This window comes from Python bivittatus, unplaced genomic scaffold (genome assembly GCF_059951505.1).
Source record: "Python bivittatus isolate LINGU-HERP-01145 unplaced genomic scaffold, Pbiv_v1 ctg000690_np1212, whole genome shotgun sequence".
In the NCBI taxonomy this organism is placed as follows: domain Eukaryota; kingdom Metazoa; phylum Chordata; class Lepidosauria; order Squamata; family Pythonidae; genus Python; species Python bivittatus.
Genome location: NW_028277096.1, coordinates 20,582,359 through 20,603,029, shown reverse-complemented (window position 1 = coordinate 20,603,029; position 20,671 = coordinate 20,582,359). Strand labels below are relative to the sequence as shown.

Below are 20,671 nucleotides of genomic sequence, written 5' to 3'. Positions count from 1 at the left end.
TATCATAGGAGATACCTGCAGGGCCATTATAATCAGGAGCATTAAGGTTCTCCATTCCTGATCTAGGATGCGGGAATCAACTTGGCTTCTGGAATTTTTTCCAACCCCTTTATAGCAGCTCCACTCTCAGTCACCTAACCAGAAGTGAGGAGGGAGGGGCTTAGCCTGGAGCAATCAGCACCATTCTGAGCCTCTGCCCATAGAGACACTCTGGGAAAATTTCTGGATTGTTCTTCTCTACTTGGGTCCGGCCCATTTTCATACTTGATCTTTCTTTTGCTGGCTTCGCTCTCCACCCCAAATTTGATCCAGGCTGGGAAGAAGGCAACATCATGGAGACATGGCAGAAAAGAGATGTTTGGACCATAGTTACAAGAAGAGAAAGGCTACTAGACCGTTGGACTAGTGAACACCTCAAACCTTCCATGACAGCTCAGAAGCAATTCCATCAATCTCAAGAGACTACCATATTGGATTCATTGGCTGAGCCAGATTGGAGTAGAGCAGCCAAGGGTCAGTGGTATTTTCTCAGTACCTCAAAGCATGTGAGATATCAAAAGAAGGTCAACCCTGAGAAAACGCCTTTGCAATCCAACCAGTTTCAAACCTGTTGACGTTTCCTGCTTATTCCTTTACCAAAGTCACCCCCAAACCCTATCATTGCAGAGCCAGCTGAAGTGTCCCTAAAAAGGGCAGTTCAAGAAAGCTGGTTGAGAGAGGAAAGAAGGAAGCGGTGGCCGGTCAGACTGGCTTCCTTCTTGGCCTATCTTCAGACACCCAGCCTGACTCATCCTGCTCTGCAAGCAGATGTTTGTCCCAGGAGAGGTGCCCAGTTGTCTTTCTACCGAGACAGCCTGTTTTGGCAGTCCTTGTGCTGAACACAACTCTGCTGGTGGCCAAGAACAAAGAAAAATTAGGGGGGGGGAAAAAAAGAAAGAGAAAGAAAAGCCAAGGTTAAAATAGCTACGCGATGAAGTGCGAATGACTTATTCATCCATAATGAAGTGCTCTCTCTCTCGTTCCGTTTGTCCCAGGCACGCTGGATCCTCACAAATGGCTTTTAAATGAACTGCGAGAGGAGAAACCCCTGCAAAGATTTCCACGTTTTACAGCTGGGCTTGCATTTGTGCATCGGGTATGGATTTATTCATTTATTTGCTTCCCAGGGTCGCCCCACAGTTCTTGGCTCGTGGTCAGTGGTCACAGACGCTGAATCGAAAGGGTCCATCCAGGGAACCACTCGCTTCTTCATCGCCAGGGATCCAGGATCCAGGAACTGCAAAGCTTCTTCTGGGGAACACTTTGTACCGGGTCAGCCTGAATCCTGCATTTTAAATCCCCCACACACAAAATGTGGTGGAATACCAGGAACTGGGAGTTGGGAAACCAGCAACCTCTAAAAAGGATATCCAAAGCACCGTGGGCCTGGATTGTACCCTGCCTCGGCCAGCCTCCCGTTTCCTATCCAGATACATTCAGAAGTTCACATGGCGGCACAGAGCAACGGCCCTTTCTCTCTTGCTCTCTTGCTCCTGAAAAAAACGACAAACCTGCTGCCCATCTCACTCTTTCTACGTTATACCTCTCGCGAGCCAGCCATCCTGGAGAGGTACACTCCTAAAATGACCATGGTTCAAAACAAACCCAAACAAGGATGCAAGGAAGTGAAACCAGAGCTGGACTTTTGGAAGTAAGGGCACTGTCTTTAACCTCAAGGGACATCTTCAATTTAATGCAGCTCATTCATGCACATTATACTCCAACTCAACATCAGCAAGACTGCTCCAAGAGCCATTCCTGATGAACAGAGAAGAAAAGTAGGATTAGCTCTGTGTGTGTGTAACGAGTGGGTAGAGCCTATCTTTTTCTCTGCTGCTTCCATACTGTACCTATGAACGCTGCACACTCACACCAAAGCTCAATGACAAAGACTTGGCTTTGTGTGTAGCAGATCTAAGCTTCGAGGCTTAAACCATCTCTGGTTTAAGAAAAAAGAAACCATCGATTGGCAACAGGAGGGCTCTTTCCCGGCCTGAAAACATGGAGAGAGTTTACCACCCACATCCTGGGGTGATAGATCAAGGGTCTGCCCCGAAGGATGTAACTTTCTATGTTTCTCATCAAAAAAAGCAGATATTCTGAAAGTATTTAGGAGAATGCCTTTTGTGGTTGTTGCTGTTGCAACAAGGACTTGCTCTCAAAATCTAGTTTACGTCATAACTTTGAAACTTTCAGTGCTAGGCAAGGGATGGAGAGATTCCTCAACCACCAGTCATACAGAAATCCAAGTCTGAAATGCTTGAGACAGTCCCCCCACCTTGACAATCAGTAAAATGGAGACAGATCTCCTACAATTGCACAAATGAGTGCCCCCGGCTGAATTTCCTGTCCCCAAATCCCTATTTCCCCAGAAGAAAATTCAAACCACATTCCTAGTCCTTAAAGCTGGGCCTGAAAGATCATCAGGAGAGCTTGAGCGAGGACGAATGGTTCCTTTGACCCTCCTGTTGATCTGCAGGAGCCAAACAAAACAGAACATCCCCGCTCGGAAGGCCCCATATTGGGACGGTTCAACTTTGGGGACTGGACAAAGGTGGTGGTCCTCGTTGTCCCCCGGTTCAAAGAAGCACCGAAGATACGCAGCTTCACATTTATTGACGCAAAGAATCAGAAGTGTCTCTAAAAAAAAAAGGAGATGACAGAGAAAAAGAATCTGGCCGTCAGAAAATATTTTAGAGAGATCAAAGGGTTTTCGGTCCATGTCCCTCTGTTCCCAGGGCATCGGATTCTTCCTGCGCCAGCTTCACTTATCACCCCACGCCACTCGGCTCTGACGTGTTATATACAAAACGAGGGCCGCCCTCTTTGAAGTGCCGGATTAGCCCGGGCCTGATTCTTACTCCAGAATAACAAACAATACAGGTTCAAGAGGAGTTCTCAGTTGCTAGTTCATTTGTCAGCCCCAAATTCATTTTCAGCACACACAAGCACCCTTGAACTCATGGTCCGCGGACAGATCGAAGAGATTTATCTGGAGCTGGGCGATTACGTGGATGGATCATTTTTAAATTTGGAGACATCTATATACAGGGAGGGAGAGCCAGCAAGCACAAGACAGACAATCTCATTTACTTTTTATTTAAACCATTCTCTTTCTCGCGCCAGCTTTTCTTTAAACTCTTTGCTCTCCTCCCCCCCACCCCAAAAAGATGGCTAAGCTCTGCTGTCAGATTTAAAGACCAAATTCTGATCTTTTCCTCTTGGACAAAAGCAGTCGTTGACTTTTCTCGGCTTCCCAACCAGACCTCCAAATTGAGCCTCCCACCCACCCACCCACCCCCCGCTAAAAAACACCCCTCTCTCTCCAGCTGAGAATACCCGAAGCATAACAGAGCTAAAATTAGATTCCCACTTAGCCGAAGGTAAATCTTCAAGAGGACTTTATAAATCCTGCAGAAGTGGGGGCATGGCGAATGACACCACTCCGCTTCATAACCTATATAATCGCTCCCATAAAAGACAGAGCTGGCGTTACCCAGGAGAGTGAAGGATGGTCTTCTAAGCAAACTGTCTCGAGGGACGTTGGCCGCGAGAAGAAAAAAGGAAAGGACCATCTCGACTCCCACGATATGTGTATACCGATATAAATATTAAGCACATGCTTCCTACTGCAGCACAGATTTAGCTGTGGCGCCAGGATTTTTTTTTTAAAAAAATTTCTGCTGTTCTTTTACTGTTTGCATATTATTGTTTTTATCCTGGGGTGGTGAGCCACCCAGAGTTTGGTTGGAGATGGAGGGGGCCTGGAAACGTTTTAAATGAATAAATAAACGGGCAGTTTTCACCGTGTGGATTTCATCGTCCGAAAAGACAAGGAACGTGGTGACTTAAGAGGAGGAGTGATGAGCCAGCCAACCTGAGACAGTTCGGGTGATGGGTTGAAGCGCTGGGGTTTGCGCACCAAAATTCTCAGATTCAGTCCTTGCCCTCTATGATTACAAATAAATATTAGCGGGCTTATATTGAACACTTATTGCTCTCTTACATGAGTAGAATGTAAGAGAGCAGTAAGTAGTAGCAAAAAGCTATTAATATCTTTATTAGATTTATATCCACTTCTATTTTGTACAACTTGAGATGGAGTACATAATGCTCCCTTGTCCTATTTTACCCATAGCAACAACCCTGTGAGGTGGGTTGAGATAAGAAATCAGCCATAGTTTCCCAACCAGCTTTCATGCATAATGGAAGACTAGAGCTTAACCACCTTAACCGTTACACCAAACTGGTTTTCTCTTCCTTCTTTTTGAACACATTATAATCTTTAATTATATATAATTGTAATTTAATTACATACGATAATTAAATAATTTAATGTATACATTAAAATTGGGTAGGTAAACTATTGTTTCTTCTCTACATACCCTCCATCTACAACAGGCAATTATTCACATTGGTCTCCTGCATTGGGTTGTTGCAAGGAATCATGAGAGAACATACACAAGATGCTTATTAACTCCTTATCAATTGCTACTGATGCAGCCATCAAGACAGTTAAGCCTAGATTGCCTTCCTTTCATTCATTGGTCTAGCTTCTAGCTTTCTTTTAAGATCAAGCTTGTATCATCACATCTGATAGCAGCAAATCTGATAGAGAATGCCCTATCCATTTACACCTAAAGGTGTCTGCAGGAGGGGGGGAGGGCAGTGAAAATCTGCATGGGGTTCACTAGCTTTGACCTGCCATCTTGCAGATCTATACCCCAAGACGCCCCTGTTCATGCCGTTCCCTTTCAAGGTAAGCAACATTATGCAAGATGCAGAAAAAAGAGAGTAAAAGTAGTTTTAAAAAAAGAGATTGAAAGCAGGAAAGATGAAAAATAAAACAAAATATGGCTAAAATTAGTGTACACCAACACAATTCATTATTCCTCTACCTGTTCCGTTCTAACTTTTCAAATCATCCTTGTTTCCTCCACATCTATACTCAGCTTCTTATCTTGCTTTTTGTCCCTTAAACCTCTCACCTCTCCCTGAGGAACTCATCAACTCTGTCCAACCATACAGTAATTTCCCCCATTTTCACCTTCCTCTCAACCCATTCCCTCTTCTTTCAGATATGTAGCTATAAATTGCAGTGCCCACCTATCGGCTTGTTTTTGTTCCCAGTATGAATGTACTTCATCCTACAACAACTGCTTGTGGAAAATCTCACAGGCCAGAAAGACAGGATGGGACAATCCTGCATTGAAAGGTAAGGTTTAGCCAGTCTGTTTTAACTAGAGTTAGTCTTGCCAATGAGCAAAGTCATCCTAGCTTATTTTCTTTATGCCTTCTGCCTGGATCAAAAAACACAAAACAAGCCCATAATAAAACAGGATTCTAGGTTCAATCCTGAAAAACAACAGTGAAAGCAATCCGGGGTCTGTAAACCAATAACAAACCACAGTTTCAAGTAATGGCTTCTTGCCGAAGAACTCAGACCACATTAAGCCAAAAGCAGATCAGAGGATGGTTCAACATAATGTGCAAAGTCTGATAGGTTGATATTTAATCATGAAACTTTATTGATTCCCTCCATATGTGCAAAAGGTTGGGTTTAGGTGCTAAACAACATATGTGCAATGACTTGAAGTAATAAGTATTAATTAATTAATAAGTTATAAGTATTGAATGACTTGAAGTAGTAGTAGTAGCAGTAGTAGTAATAATAATAATAATAATTATTGTTGTTGTTATTATTATTATTATTATTATTATTATTATTATTCAATGTCCTCTTTCACACATTGACCAGGTAAATGTCTCCAAGAAGCCTGGAGGTTTGGAGGCTTAATCTAATGCATGTTTCCCAAATAAATAAATAAATATTTTCAAAAAGCCACTCTGCATGCCAAGATAAAGTCATAATAAAATCCTGGAACTAGAAAAGTGCATAGATTTATGCCCTGAAACATTCGCAGCCTTGTATACTTCTACTCTCTGTCTTTTATCCACAAAGGAGTCAACCCATTTTATGCAAAGTTCAGGGAACTCAGTTAATATAAACTTTTCCTTTTTTTTCAAATCTTTTGATGATCTTAATATGAAATAATCTCTCTGGTTCCCCCCTCCTTTAACTAAAACAGCCCAACATTGGAAAGATAGTGAGAGCATTTTAGAGATGTTTCCACTTTATAAATCACGCATTCTTGGCAAAAGCACCCTGCCTATTGTAGCAGGTTCTGCTTTTTTCACCAGGGCTAAAAGGGATAATGAACCGGTAAGTAGATGTTAGTAATAAATCCTTGGTAATTTATAGGCCTGCTCTCCTCTTGCCTTGTTCAAATAGAAGAAAAGAATAGCATGCTTTGAAAATGATGGTTAGTTGGCCAATGGTTGCTGGAACAGACTTTTATGCACAAGGAGACCTCCCTTCCATCACACCACAGTCTTTTAAACCAGCCAAGCTTGGTCTTCTTCAACCCTGCCGCAAGTCACGTAATAGAAAACAAGGGCACAGCCTTTCCCAAGAAGGCTCCTTATTTCTTGCCTCATCTTCCTGATAAAATTCCATCACTGTTTTTGCTTTCTTCAGAAAGGCCAGGCTTGCAAATGGCAAAGGGTTGTCATCCTTGATGGGCCAACTCCCTTCTTTGGAAGTGAAATCAGGAACAGGAACCACATCTTTCTTAGGATCAACATATGGGGCATGAACACGAAAGCACGGGCTTCCCATGGTGATTCATTTGCAAAAGGTGGACCCTGCAGCTGCTGGGACATATCTGGGAACCTTGGCCCTGTATAATTGTTGAATAATTCATGCAAAGAATTCTAACGTTCTCAGTTTTTCAAATTGGTGGAGGGCGGTTTCTCCCTCTACCTTCAGGGAATGATCATTAGCAGAAGAAGAATTAGCAAAGGAAACAAAATTTTCAGCCGGGAAAAGTGGGATGGTGATTCTGTTGAACCCAAGTTTCTTCCAAGGAATTCAGAAAAGCATTTATGCCTCCCCTTTGCACCCCCACCACCATCCCGTGAAGTAGGGTTGAGGGTAACAAGATGTGCTAAATAAAAGCTTGAAATGTTTTTTTTTTTCTTTTTCTAGAAACAATTGTTCCAAATGCAAGCTTACCTCCCGGCTTTAGTTATGATCATCTCAGTCCCAGCTTCGTGAAACTTCTTCCATAGCTCTTTTTCATGCAAATACACCTTGATGTTCTCGATGGTCTTCCAACAACAAAGAACAAAAGTGAAAAGTGAGATAGTCACTGGAATGTAGAAGAAGGGAGTTATCACCTCCCCTCTAACTCGAAGAGTGAGGCTTCCTAACAGGCTTCGGCAGAAAAAAGCCATAATTATTCAGCATTGACCAATCTGTGCCCACTTGGTACCCAGCCAACATCTTCCCCGTCTGCACCTCATGGCAACAAACAACCCCGGGCAAATTCCTGTTTCTGCTGGTCCCCACAACGTTGCCATCACCAAGTCACCAGCGTATTGATGAAACAATCTCTGATGTTAAAATCAGTTTTTTCCCATTTATTCCAACACCTTCCAAGGGCATCCACAAGCAGGGGTGTCCACAGAAGGGGTCAAAAAATTCAAGATGGCGGTCACCAGCACACTACCCCTGCTCCTTTTGTACATGCAACATAAAAAGGCTTTTCCGCCTTACTCTAATCAGCTGTCAATCATCTGGGCAAACAGAAGAAGAAACTGATTTTCAATGCCTGGGTATAATTCTAATTACTTAAATGCACGTTGTATTTCTAAGAGAACTTATTTTTGTTTCTGTTTTTTCCTAGTTCCTATGGCAAGAGAAGGTTCCCTAATTTCCCATCTTAGCTATCTGATTATATAAGTCTGACACAGCACTTTGTTTTTTTAAAAATAGAGACTGAACAGTTTTAGCCAATCAACAGGCAGAGTGGATATGCAGGCTAATATACAGTCATCTCTCCTTTATTCTATTACATACAGTATATGATTATATCTAATAATTGTATAAAAATGACAGGATCTATAAGATATTTAACATACAACATTGCATATATATTGCAATTTATATTATTTGGTAGATAAATCTATTGTGCAGCCAGCAACTGGATTTCTTCTGCATGATTAACAGATCATCCAGTCCAATGTTGGTTTTGTTTCCTGTTGTTAAAGCTAGACAAATCCAGCATGAAGCAAAATCCTAGTCACTGATTCCTTTCAAAGTTCAACTGAGAATTTAATTTTCTCCTTTTGCACGCAAAGGCAGGATCAGACAGCTTCCGATGGTTTGAAAGTCCAATCACGTTTTGCTCTGCAAATTCAGCCAGACTGATAACTCGGCAAAATTGGGGTCAGTGGTGGGAGGGGAGCAGGGTTCAATGGCTCCCTCAAATTCCAAGGAATTGCAAAAAAAAAAAAAAGGGGGTGGCCTCTGGCTACTCTGACGGGATCATAAGGCATGAAAGAGATGTTGATTGGTCATATGAGACCCCCAGATTGCCCCTCTGTGCTAGAATCAGTTGAGGGATGGGTGATGGAGCAGTCTTCGCCTCTCGTGTGAGTCTGTTAGACTTTGATGGATTTACAACTCCCAGAATTCCTAGCAGGCATGTGAGCTGAGAGTCCTGGGAATGGTAATCCCAGCACATTTGAAGGTGTCAGGCTGGAGAAGTTTGGATTAGGGCATCAGACTAAAGCTGAGGAAGACTGGATTCAGTTCCTCCTTCTTTCATTCTCTTGCTGGATGACTCTGCGCCTGCAAAGCACCCTCTTCCTTTCCTACGTCACAGAATTGTGGTGAAAATACGATGAGAGGAACTATGTTACATCTTGGAGGAAAAGTGTAATGTAACTATCATCAGACTGTAATGGAATAATATTTGTGAGCTGCCCAGAGTTGTGTTCTTAGATGGGCAGCCATACAGATCTTTTAAATGAATAAATGCATTTATCTATCCAGAGAAGAACTTCTGTGGCATGATTGGGAATTCCTGTCCCCGGGCCCAAAATTCAGGCTTATCCTTAAGCCATCACTTTTCTCCTAGACCATGGCCCTCGCTGATCCTTTTGGGGCCCTGACTTTCTTTCCTGAAAACATGGTTTCTCATTCGTTTACATTCCAAAGAGAGCTAAGAGTTGTGGAGTCCTTGGTGCTCTCTGAGCTTGGTTACTGTTTGCAGACATTTCATTACCCGACTAGGTACCATCATGAGTGCTCATGAGTGTGGGGTTTGCTCCCTGTTTATATATAGAAGCTTGTCCTGCCAGTGTGGGTGGGGTGAGGTTTTTCTCCTTGGTAGTTCCTTGATTAGGGCATTGTTCTCTGCTTGATTGTTTGTCTGGTGTTAATCCCTGCTTATCTGGGTGTTGGTTGCTGGAGAGGATGTGTTTGGATCTTTTTTGTTTCCTTCTTAGCTTTTTGTTGTCTCTCTTGAAAGGTGTGTAAATGTGGTTTATCTCTATGCATCTATTGATGGCTGATCAACAGGGAACAAACCCCACGCTCACTAGCACTGATGATGTTACCTAGCCAGGTAATGAAACAACCAAGCTCAGAGAGCCCCAAGGACTCCACAGTTCAACCCTGAGCTACAAAGATGATCTTCTATTGAGAGCTAAGAGTTGTAGCTATAAACTCCACCCCCTTGATTCTGACCCCACCTACTTCTGGAAGATGGATCTTAGTGGATTTTTGACAGAGCTACATTTTCCCCCACATTATTATTCTGGGTATGAAAAACAGTAGACCCAGTTTGGAGAAGGACCAGCCATCAGAGGAGGGACCACATCCCTCAGGGCTATAGCAAACAGGTCCACCACCTCTTGGCACAGAAGCTGATAGAAAACAAGCTCAGAATGATCACTCACACAGAGAAGCCACAGCCAGACTCCTCTGAGTTAGAAGCTTTCTGCTGAGTCCCTGTTTGGGGGGTTGGATCCCTCTGGCCATGCATTTGTCAAATCCAACAGAAACCAAGTGGAGTGGGAATAACAGTGGGGGGTCAGGGCAGAGATGCAGCAGAGCAGCCTACTTGGGTAAAAAAGGAGTTTGGGGATTCAGACAATTTAATCTTCGAAGCTGAGTTTGGATCCTCTGTTTTAAGTGGACAGAAGGGGAACTAAAACTGTGGGATCCAAATACATAGTATTTGGAGTTTTCACTTCTGCTAAGAGAGATAAGCTGATCTCTCATAGCTATCAATAACTATCCTACAGCAGGTCCTCAGAGTTTCAGATAGAGAGAGGTACACCATCAGTTGTGACTTGATCACTTTTATCGGCATTTGCCACAAATTAAACCAGGAACCATCAGCATACGAGCAGGAGCTTGACCACTGAACTAACGCCGATTTTCAGCCGTCAAAGCTTTTTCTCAGAAAATCTCCCCTCTTTTACCTCCAGTAATCCTCTGATGATCGGCAAACTAATTTCCCAGCAAATTAGTCAGCGCTGCCTCTCCCCACTTCCATATTCTGTAGAATAGCTGGGGAATTCTGAGAGTTGAAGTCCACATGTCTTAAAGTTGCCAAGTTTGAGAAACACTGGTCGACGGTTTCATTTGCCAAATGCTTACCTGCTCTGCATCCGAGACCTGGGGACTGTTCAGGGGTGTACTGCTGACTCCTGCAACACCAACAACTGGAGATCCTCCTGTGGTTTCAGCCTGGCCAGGGCCTTGAGGCACTGCAAACCCATCCTCCACGTCTGACAAGCTTTTCTCCTGGAGCATTTCCTGAAAGCGAAAAAGCAAATTGGTGTTAATCCATTTGCCGCTGTCCAGATTACACTCAGCAAAAGAGATTTTGCACATTTCCTTCAAAGTGAAATCAGTCAAGGTTTTGCTCTTGACCCATCTGTTTTTGAGTGGACAGCCCCTGGCCTGGGGAAGATGAGGACACGGTTGCACCTCCCTGCTCTAACGCAACAATGATTTAGCATTTACAGTAGATTGTTTCTTTCTCCCAGGATGGCTGAATCCAGAAAATTGGCACATTAAGTGTTCCTTTCCAAAAGGAAAATGAGTTTGGTCTGTTGTAGCAGAAACAGAAGCTTTGAAGGAAATTGAGGGCTTTGGTTCATGATCTGATTTGGAAGTCTTAACTTTCCCCCAACTTTCCAAGTCCAGGTACAAGGAAGAAAGTCTCTGCTGTTCGGCTCCTGAAGACCACAACACTGTTAGAACTGTCCTTTTTCTCCAGGGGTATCTGCAAAGGGGGTCCAAAAGGCCAAAAGGGTGGGTGTACCTGTAAGATTGCAGCCCACCTCTTTTTCTGTGAAATGCATGGAGGGGGGAAAGCTGGGGCTTCCATTGCACAGGTACGCCCACCATCTTGGCTCTTTTGACCCTTCCTACGAACCAGCTTACTGTTTCCCATCTTGATTTCAGTTGTTCATTTCTGATGGAAGGGAAAACTCTCTCCCATCCATGGAAAGTACTCTTGGAAATTTCCCAGGGCTGCCAATTTGGGCATGAAGGAAGGAGATGATGTTCTTTGGATTAAAATCTGAGCCCGCAAAATTCTTGGCTCACCATGCGTGTCTTGTAGTCGAGGGAAGCATGACAAATCACGGAAATTCTCCTTTCTCAGGCAGGAAATACGAAAATCAGCAGAGCCCCTTACGAAAAGTATAACCGAATTGTGATAGAAATTTGCTGTGAGTGGGAGCCAACTTTATTGGCAGGGAAAACCACTTCTTGTCACGACGACTTTATTACAAAGCGCGTTGCTCCAAGGTGGACGAATGGACCTTCCCCGTTTTTATCACACTTGCCGCATATAAAACCTTGGAGGCCTGGCTGCTGAGGGCCTGCTTTATTTATTTATTTTAAATAACTGCAGCCCACCCACTGCCCAGATGATCTCATGGCAGTTGCACTCCATAAAATAAGCCAGGGTAAACAACAAAGCCAAATAAAAGAGATAGTGATTTAAACAAATAATAATCAAAGAATCATAACCAGCAGCAACATTGATGGAGGCAGAGGCAGGGGCAGGCTGGGGATGCAAAGTCACAAATATGACCATAAAAAGCCAGATCTGGTGCTGAAAGGCAGATAATGCAAAGAGCAGCCTGGCCAGCAGGAAAAGAAGGCACCAATGCCAAGGTGCCAATGTAAAGAAGACCCTGTGGTGCATCCCAAGTCTTCTCAGGGCTCTGGGACACTGTGTAAGGTCTGTCTTCAGAACTCAGTACAGGTAGCCCTCAACTTACGACCACAATTGGGACTAGAACTTCCATCGCTAAGTGATGTGGTCATTAAGTGAATCACACCCAATTTTATGACCTTTTTTGCCACAGTTGTTAAGCGAATCATGCAGCCATTAAGCTAATCTGGCTTCCCCCATTGACTTTGCTTGTTGGAAGCCCCCTGGGAAGGTTGCAAATGGCAATCATGTGACCCTGGGACACTGCAAACATCATAAATACATGCCAGTTGCCAAGCACCCAATTTTGATCATGTGACCACAGGGATACTGCGACAGTCATATGTGCGAGAACTGGTCGCAAGTCACTTTTTTCAGGGCTGTCATAATTTTGAATGGTTCTTAAACAAATGGTTGTAAGTTGAGGACTACCTGTATATGAGCAGATTCACACAAGGAGATGCATTCCGTTAAGTATGAGTTCTTGAACGATGAAACAGTTCCCAGGGAACAGATAAGCTAGCAACAAACATTATGATCTCTTATGATTCATTCACTTACTATTACTTCTCCAAGAATATAATTCCACTTTTTCTTATCAGAATCCTGCGGAACATCATTCCTCTGGAGGTCAGATTGGTCCCAACCCTGCTGGCCTTTTGCAAGGGCCTGAAAACATGGCTTTGCCAATGGGCATGGGAACCCAGAAGTGTGGTACAGTGGCCGTACTGAGAGTTTTAATGAAAGCTGTGCACCTTGGCTGTGCATATTATGTATTTTATGATGGCTTGTACATGCTTTTGATGTATTTGGGGGGGGGTTGTAATTGTTGTACTGTTTTTATACTTCTTTGAACTGTTTGCAAGCTGCCCAGAATCATATATGGGAGATGGGCAGCCATATACATTTGAAGAATAAATAAACAAATAAAAACAAGGTAAGGCTGTGGGTCCAGCTGAACATCTGTTTATGCTACTGCAGTGAAGGGGCACGGGGATGGAGAGAATCCCATTCCAAGGAGTTCAGATGCTGAAAGGGTTAAAGAAAAAAAGACCCCTGGAGCAGATAAGTGGGTGGAGACATCAGAAGCCTGTGAACCTCAAACTCTGAAGAACCAATCAGAAGCCAGAAGCCTCAGGTGAGCTTTTAAAAGTGGGGGGGCTGGTTTCATTCTGCTTTTTCTCTTTTGCCTTTGTTCCATTTGGACTTCTTCCATAGGACTGGGTGAAGGAAGCCCCAACCCCATACTTTACATCAGTGTTTTTCAACCTTGGCAACTTTAAGACATATGGACTTCAACTCCCAGAATTCTCCAGCCAGCATGCTGGCTGGAGAATTCTGGGAGTTGAAGTCCATATGTCTTAAAGTGCCAAGGTTGAACAACACGGCTTTACATGAGTGCAAACCAGCATACACACAACAGCAGAACCCAACAGTTAGGGGAGATCCATCATAGGAGAAAAAGAAGGAATTGTCCTTAAGGAATCCTTAGCAAGCTTTCAAAAAACCTCAAGGTTCTCCAGGGGAAACAAAGTTTGACCAACACTGCTCTGCTGCTGGGAATTCCTTTGAACCAAGTGGAATGTCCACCTAACACAGAACCACATCTATCTTCCAATCATGGCGAGCAGAAGGAAAACTGGGAAGAAGAGGCCGAGGGAGAGTAGGAGAAAGTCTGTGCGGTCAGGATGGAGGTATTACAGACCACAACAGGAATGCGATTAACCACTGGTACATTCTCAACAGTGAATGCAGATATTGTATAGGTTGCTTTGCTCTGTACCCAAATTAATGTTGGTTCTGAGCCCACTGGGAATTCCATCTATTTAATTTCCCCTAACCCAAGAGGCTAAACTACTGTTTCTCAAACTCTCTGAAATCAAAGGCCACTAAATGTTTGCAAAATGCAGGGACAATCCAATTAAACAAACACTTCCTCCCACTGCTTTGGTCTTTAACAGCATGGGAGCTCATATATTTGAAATCAGATCATTATTATCATTTCATTTATGCGTGCCTTTCCATCCCCTCCATTCTTAGAGTTCTTTTTTAAATTAAATCATAGGAGGAGAGCCTTGTTAGTCTAAGGGTAGCCAAAAATCAGAAGGACACATATAGCATCTTTTCAGACAAATGCATTTTTATTAAAAAGGCATAAGCTTTCCTTTGGTTTATGCCTTTTAATAAAATTTGTTAGTCTGAAAAGGTGCTAGCAGATTTCTTCTGATTTTTAAATTAAATTAAATTGTGCATCAAAAGAAATAATCCAACATTAAGTATTTATTTCCCTTTGGATTATTTTATATACCCCGTGCTATCATCACAACTGTTAGCACAAACTTCCTGGTCAAGAATGCTCTTCCATGGAATCTCTGAGTACTTGAGTATGAGGAGGGAGTCACATTTGGTCTGGCCAGCTGATGGGTAGTGAACCAGGGAGCCCCCATTCGTAGCAGTGTGTTCACTTTTTCCCCCAGACATATACTCCAAGATTGCGGAGGCAGTAATTTGTATCAAAACTGCTATGGGGTAGACTTATCCTGGTCTATGACCGCCATAAAGATTTGATTTGAGGAGATGTTTTGCATCAAAAGAACCAGGGGTGGAGAATACCTATCCTGCCAGCCAAATCTGGCCCACCACACCATATCACCTCTGGCCATTTATAATGGTAGAGCCATAGGGTAGAAGCTATCTCATCCTTTTTGAGCTGCATACAAATTTGTTGGCCCTGTGTGCAGAATCTTTCAGCTTAGGCTGTGCAAAAATGTGGTTTCGATTCTTTTTTGTCTTAAAGAGATTTCATAAGTTCCTGAGTTGCATTTGGTATCAACGCATGCAAGACGCATAAGAACTGCTTTTCCGAATTTGAAGACCTGGGATGTTAAGTTCTATACTTCTGTGGAATGTATGTGCTTTGAGTATCGCATGAAGGCATGATCTGTATTGAACTTCTGACTACCCCTTCAGAGGAGGATCCTTCAGCTTTAAATCCAAATACTATATGCTTTTAGTTGTTGAATATACAAATATATAGGTCCTTTTGAGCCTGTCTGGACCCCTGGTGACAGTCTGGGCCATCCCCTACAGTTTTCTTGGCACCATTTTCAGAAGTGGTTCACCCTTGTCTTCTTCTGAGGCAACTGGCCCAAAGTCACCCAGCTGGCCTTGGCCCTCAGGTGGGACTAGAACTCACAGTCTCCCAGTTTCTAGCCTGGTGTCTTAACCACTACACCAAACTCCAGTGGCCTTGCCTTCTTCCTGAAAGAGAAGGATTGGCCCAGGATTATCCAGCTTCATCCCCATGGCAGGACTAGAACTCACAGTCTCCTGGTTTCTAGTGCCTTTAACCACTACACCAGATGGGTTCTCCTATCTTCGAGTCAGTCTTGACTCTGGGCAGCTACATAGACAACTTAACTCATACTCTCCAGATTTCTAGCCTATTAAACAACTACAAAAAAACCAGACCTTATCCTGGGAAAGTTAACAGGTAAACTCTACCCTATCGCCGGCCATATTTCTTAAACCTCTCTTTCGATAGGTTGACTGATAAAGTTCTTGTAGCTTAAACAGAAATTTGATCTGCAGGAATCAAACTTTTCTCCAAGTATTAGCAGCAGAGGAACAAGAGTCCATTTTAAACACTGGAACTACCACCCCTCCATTAAAAAAAACAACAATCAAACCAACTTTTTGCTTTCCACTAGATCTCCTTGACCTTCCTCAGATCTGTGGTGGATCAATGGCTTCCAGCACTTTAAGGCTTCATTCAGACAACCAACAACTTCTTTGGATTTCAGAGACCTTCCTCCAGTGGCCTTACTAGGGAGTGAGCCCCACAGGACCCTGTGAGGTTAACTTTTGAATAAATCTGTGCACGATCAGACTGTTAGTCATGGTAAAAAGAGGACACTGCAATGCATTTGAAAGCCACAGTAGAAAAAAAACGTGTTTTTAGGAACAGGGCTGGGAAAGGGGTGAGAGGAAGCAGAAAATAGCCCACAAGTATTTGAAATCCCCAGTTCAAAAACTGGTTTGCTATTGCTATTTTTGCCATAATTTCTGGCCACTCCTGCTTGAAGCTATTATCCAATGATAGGGGAGGGTTTGTTGAACTCTACCAGAGGTGTCCTCAGGGTATGGTCAAAAAAGCAAGGTGGCTGCCGGGATGGTGTGATTGACATCCTGCCTGTTTTTTCCCCCTTGTGTGTTCACACCCCTGGAACTGATCCACACTCCTGCAAAGTGACTTGATTGAGCTGAGATCAATCAGCTTCCAGGACAGCTCGGAAGGACCTTTGAACGAGGCACCGAACCCATCACCTTTTTGGCTCTCTTACAATTCCCGCTGGTCAAATAGATGCTGGGAATAATATCAACCTGCAAGATACGTGATTGGCAAAGGAAAACATTCAGCTCTCCCCTCCCCAAAGAGCACCACTTTCTACTGTATGCCCAGAGACTGGCCAGTTTCCAAAAAGACTGATCAAGGAAGACATTGATAAATCTCCCCAACTTCCCAGGCTTTATAACAGACGCAGTCTGTACCCCTGTGTGTATTTTCTGGTTCTTGCTGCTGTCTTTTAACATTCAGCGTTTTACTGTATTTTTAACTAACGGCAGCAGCATAGTTTTGAAGGAAAAGGGTGTCCAACGGAATGCATGTCCTGTGCATATGTGTATGATAGAAATCATAGTATGTTATGCACACACTCATGCGTGTCTACCTGTGTATAGATAAAATATACAGATGTAATATGTAATCCAGTCTGCTATTGCTATATCTATTGGGGGGCGTGTATAGACCCATAAATTCGTAACCTGAGCTACAACATTAAAGTCCTTTAACTTAACACAGAACACCTGAAAAATTACTGATCTCCTGAATGGTTTTTTTATTTTCTGTAGGATCAGGGAAAATCAACAGAGAATACAGGCAGCATTTAGTAAAGTTAGCTGTGGATTAACAGACATGGGCAATATTTAAGGTAGAGGCTACGAGTAGTGGAAGAAAATATGTCACAAACTGGAGTTCGAGCAAAAAGGTTCCTAAATTCAGTTGCTGTCCTTCTGACCAAAAGTAACTGGAAGGAAAAGAAATTGAATCCAGAGTCTGCTCGAAATGTATTTAAGCCAGAAACACTTAGATTGCAGATTAATCCCTGCAGGTTTATTTTGATTTTTTTTTTTTAATCTACCTCCCACTGAGATTGGAGCACTGCTTTGTGGTACATACAACTCAACAGTGCAGGTTTACTACAAAGTTGTTTTGTTTTAAATCAGTCTTTTGTGATGAAAAAAAGTACAGTAATTTTGTGTGTGTGCGTATGTGTTTCAAAACATTGTCTCGGTTGATTCGAAAGGCCTAAAATTACTGTTTAAAGTTTTGTTGCAGTTTTACAGTCAGGGGATTTCAGAATAATTACCTTTTCAGAATAAACACTCCTAAGTTATCTAAGTATATTCCTGCACTGTAGATGTTATTATTGTTTCAATTCTCTTTTCACTCCAGTTTCCTTCAGATGCTATTGTTTCAAATTTTGCCAGGAAAACTTTCCATAATAAGAGTAAAATATCATTACTGGGTGACTAATAAGGGACCACTTCAAATATCTCATCCTGTCTTAGTCTGGATAGTAAAATACTACCCTTCTACTCTTAAATTCATGAGCTTGAGAGTAAAGTAGGATTTTCCTGGAAACCCCCACCCCACCCCCGGAATTTAAGAGGTCTTACTTCAGAGCCAACATGCAGAAGATCACAGTATAAAGTAACACAGGCGTGACATTGAAAACCACCAAATTTCTTTGCAAGCAAAAAGACGGAGAATCTAGCAGGATCACCTCCTTTGGATCCTTCCTCAGTGAAGGAATCCTTACAAACTTTGAACCCACCTGGAAAATTCACCTAGATGAACTGTCCTAAATGCTGCCCATGCTGGTTTTTACAAGAATTTAAAAGCATCTTTATTCCTTCCCTTCACTACAGTTTCAGAAGTTTTGCAGCTTGACCTCTGCTTACAGGGGAGAACATCCACCGGATTCCAGGAGGCTTCCTTTGGTGTTAACCTGTATAGGATCTGGCCTAGTCAGTCAGTTTCGATCAGGGAATTAGAGAGAAGATATTTCCCTGGCCTTTCACAAAAGCTGCATCAGGCTGCAATCACACAGAACTTTACCATGGAGCAAAGCCCACTGAACCGAATGCTTACTTCTGAGAAGGCCCATCTCTGATTGTGCTGCAAACCATTTTATTTTTCAAACCCGACTTCTTGAGAAAGACGGAGAGGAGGGTGGTTGTTTTTAAGGTCCTACTCTCTTTCTCCAACTTTCTTATCTGGGATCCATTTTTAGCGCTGGTATTAAGACCAGAGACAGACCCAAGGATGCATTGGTGTAAACATCCCAACGGTGAGCCTCAGTCAAGATAAAAGAGAGACGCTGGGAAAAAAGCAATAAAGATTTTAAAAAGAAAAAGAAGGGGGGTGGGGGGAGAGAAAAAGCAGCAGAGAAGCTGCTGTTCCCCTCTGATTTAAGAATTCCCCCCCCCCCCAAAAAAAGCTGGGCTGAGATGGATCCGACAGAAGGGAATTTCTCACATCCATTCGGTGCAGTTTTTGGCAGTGCTGATCCTTCTCTAGTTTCCTCGGAAGTAACAGGAGGAAGTCGCCCACGAAAAGCCCACACGTATCCTCCTGGTTTATTTCATTCTGAGCATTTATGCTGCACTTCTCTAACCAGGATTGACAGTGACTTGAAAACAGGTCCGGCTGATGAGAGCTCCTATGCGTTACATGGGAGAGAGTCCCACTAGGTTGTGTTCATTTTAGGGAGAGCAGCTAAGTTTACTCAGATGTATGCCGATTGATTCACACAGGTTCAAGGATGAATTTACATACCACATATTGGTCACGTTCACACAACTCTTTTAACCCGGTCCGCTAAAGGCCTAACGGCTGCACTTAGACACAGGAAGGTAAAAGTTAACTGTGGTTAACTTGCTGGATTTCTTTCGGGTTCGAATTGCTGTGTGAACTCGGAAAATGGGTTAATCCATTAACTACAGTGAGCATATAGTATGAACAAGGAAATCAATTCAGTATTAGTTGGGGGGGTGAATCGCCTCGTTTTGCTGGACGCCCCTCCGATTGCTGGTTCTGCAAAAACATTTTGACCATTTCAAGGACATTAAAAAACACAAATAAAAGAGCCAGACTTCTTCCATTGGGTTCAGCCCATCAAGAATTCACTCCCAAGGCTTCAGAGAGAGAATTTGGCCCAGCTTCGCTTACAGCCGCTTTGCATCTTCCAACCATGTGGGTCTACAACTCCCATCACCCCCACCACCTCCCACAGGATGCTCTGGGCGACTTTCAGCAGGCCTCGCTTTTGCAAGGCAACCCAGCTTTCACTGCCTGGCCAAACAGCTCCTGTTCCAGGTCTTGCCAGGCCCCAAGAGCCCGCGGCACCCTTGCCAGAGTGCAAGCCTTCCCCGCAACTCCTGAGTCACCGAGGCGAGAAATCCCCGTTGCTGGGGCTGCTAATTCTTGCCAAGCAGCCTCTTCCCTGTCCTTACGTTGGAGCAACCCCGCAGAACATCCAGTGAGTTCATTCCCTTAACCTTAAGCCTAATAAAGCTGGGCTCAGCTAGGATCGCTGGAAAGCCCCCCTACCCCAGGCAGCCTGCCATCCTAGGCTCACTGGACATTTGAAAGAGGTGGAGGGGCAGGAAGTGCCTTGTGAATTCAGTTCGGATTCAGAAGAGTCTCCCCCGGGCGCAAGAAGGCCAATCATCCATCCGTCCGTCACCCACGGAAACCTCCGTTGTAGCCCATCTGAAAGCAGCTTCAGACAGGATGGGGCACGGAGGATCTCTTCAGACGGCCCTCCCCCTCTCCTGATCCGTCTGGATGCTGTTCCCGCGGGTTAAAGCACGCTGGCCTCCGAGGCCAGATTCCCATTCGGATTAAGCCATCCTTCCCATTCAAAAGGGGCACCCACACCATTCCTCTCCAGTTACAAAAAGAAGTGTAATAGTGCCAGTTTGGCACAAAGGCTGCTTGAACACGAACTGGCAAAAGCCAGAGGAGGGGGCACAGAGCAAGCGAGGCGCCCTCCCTGACTCAAAAAAGAGCGCAACCAAGAATTGCTCTGGAGCCAGGAAAAGATTCCCAGGCACTTAGACATTTCTGGAAGTAAAACTTCTGGAAGAAAGGGGTTTGGGGGACCTTAAGAGTCCCCCCCCCACTGGACTCCGTGTGCCTCTGCTTCCACACAAACACCTTTATTGTACGGCGGGATTGACCAGGGCTGGATCCAGAAGGCGAGGGGTTGCACCACGATCCTCCATTTGGCCTTGGAAGGCTGATCCACGCTTCTCCTACCCAGTCTGGCCTGGGCAGAGATCCCCGCGCCCTTGCCCTTGGGGGTGTTGACAGGAAGTCCTTCCCGGAGTAGAATAGCTTTTATATTGTCTTCGTATTGTACTGTTGGCTGCCCATACTTCAGATGGGTGGCTGTGTCCCTTTGCTAAATAAATGCAAT

The 20,671-nt window shown here is 43.8% G+C and overlaps 1 protein-coding gene across 1 annotated transcript in view; it reads right to left on the bottom strand.

Annotated features, from left to right (window-relative positions):
• TBX4 (T-box transcription factor 4) overlaps positions 1–20,671 on the bottom strand; it is a 67,627-nt gene that overhangs the window by 41,840 nt on the left and 5,116 nt on the right. The window contains 2 exon segments of the mRNA XM_088152255.1: positions 7,115–7,209; positions 10,553–10,711. Of these exon segments, the coding sequence (XP_088008381.1) occupies positions 7,115–7,209; positions 10,553–10,708 (251 nt within the window). The 5' untranslated portion in view covers positions 10,709–10,711.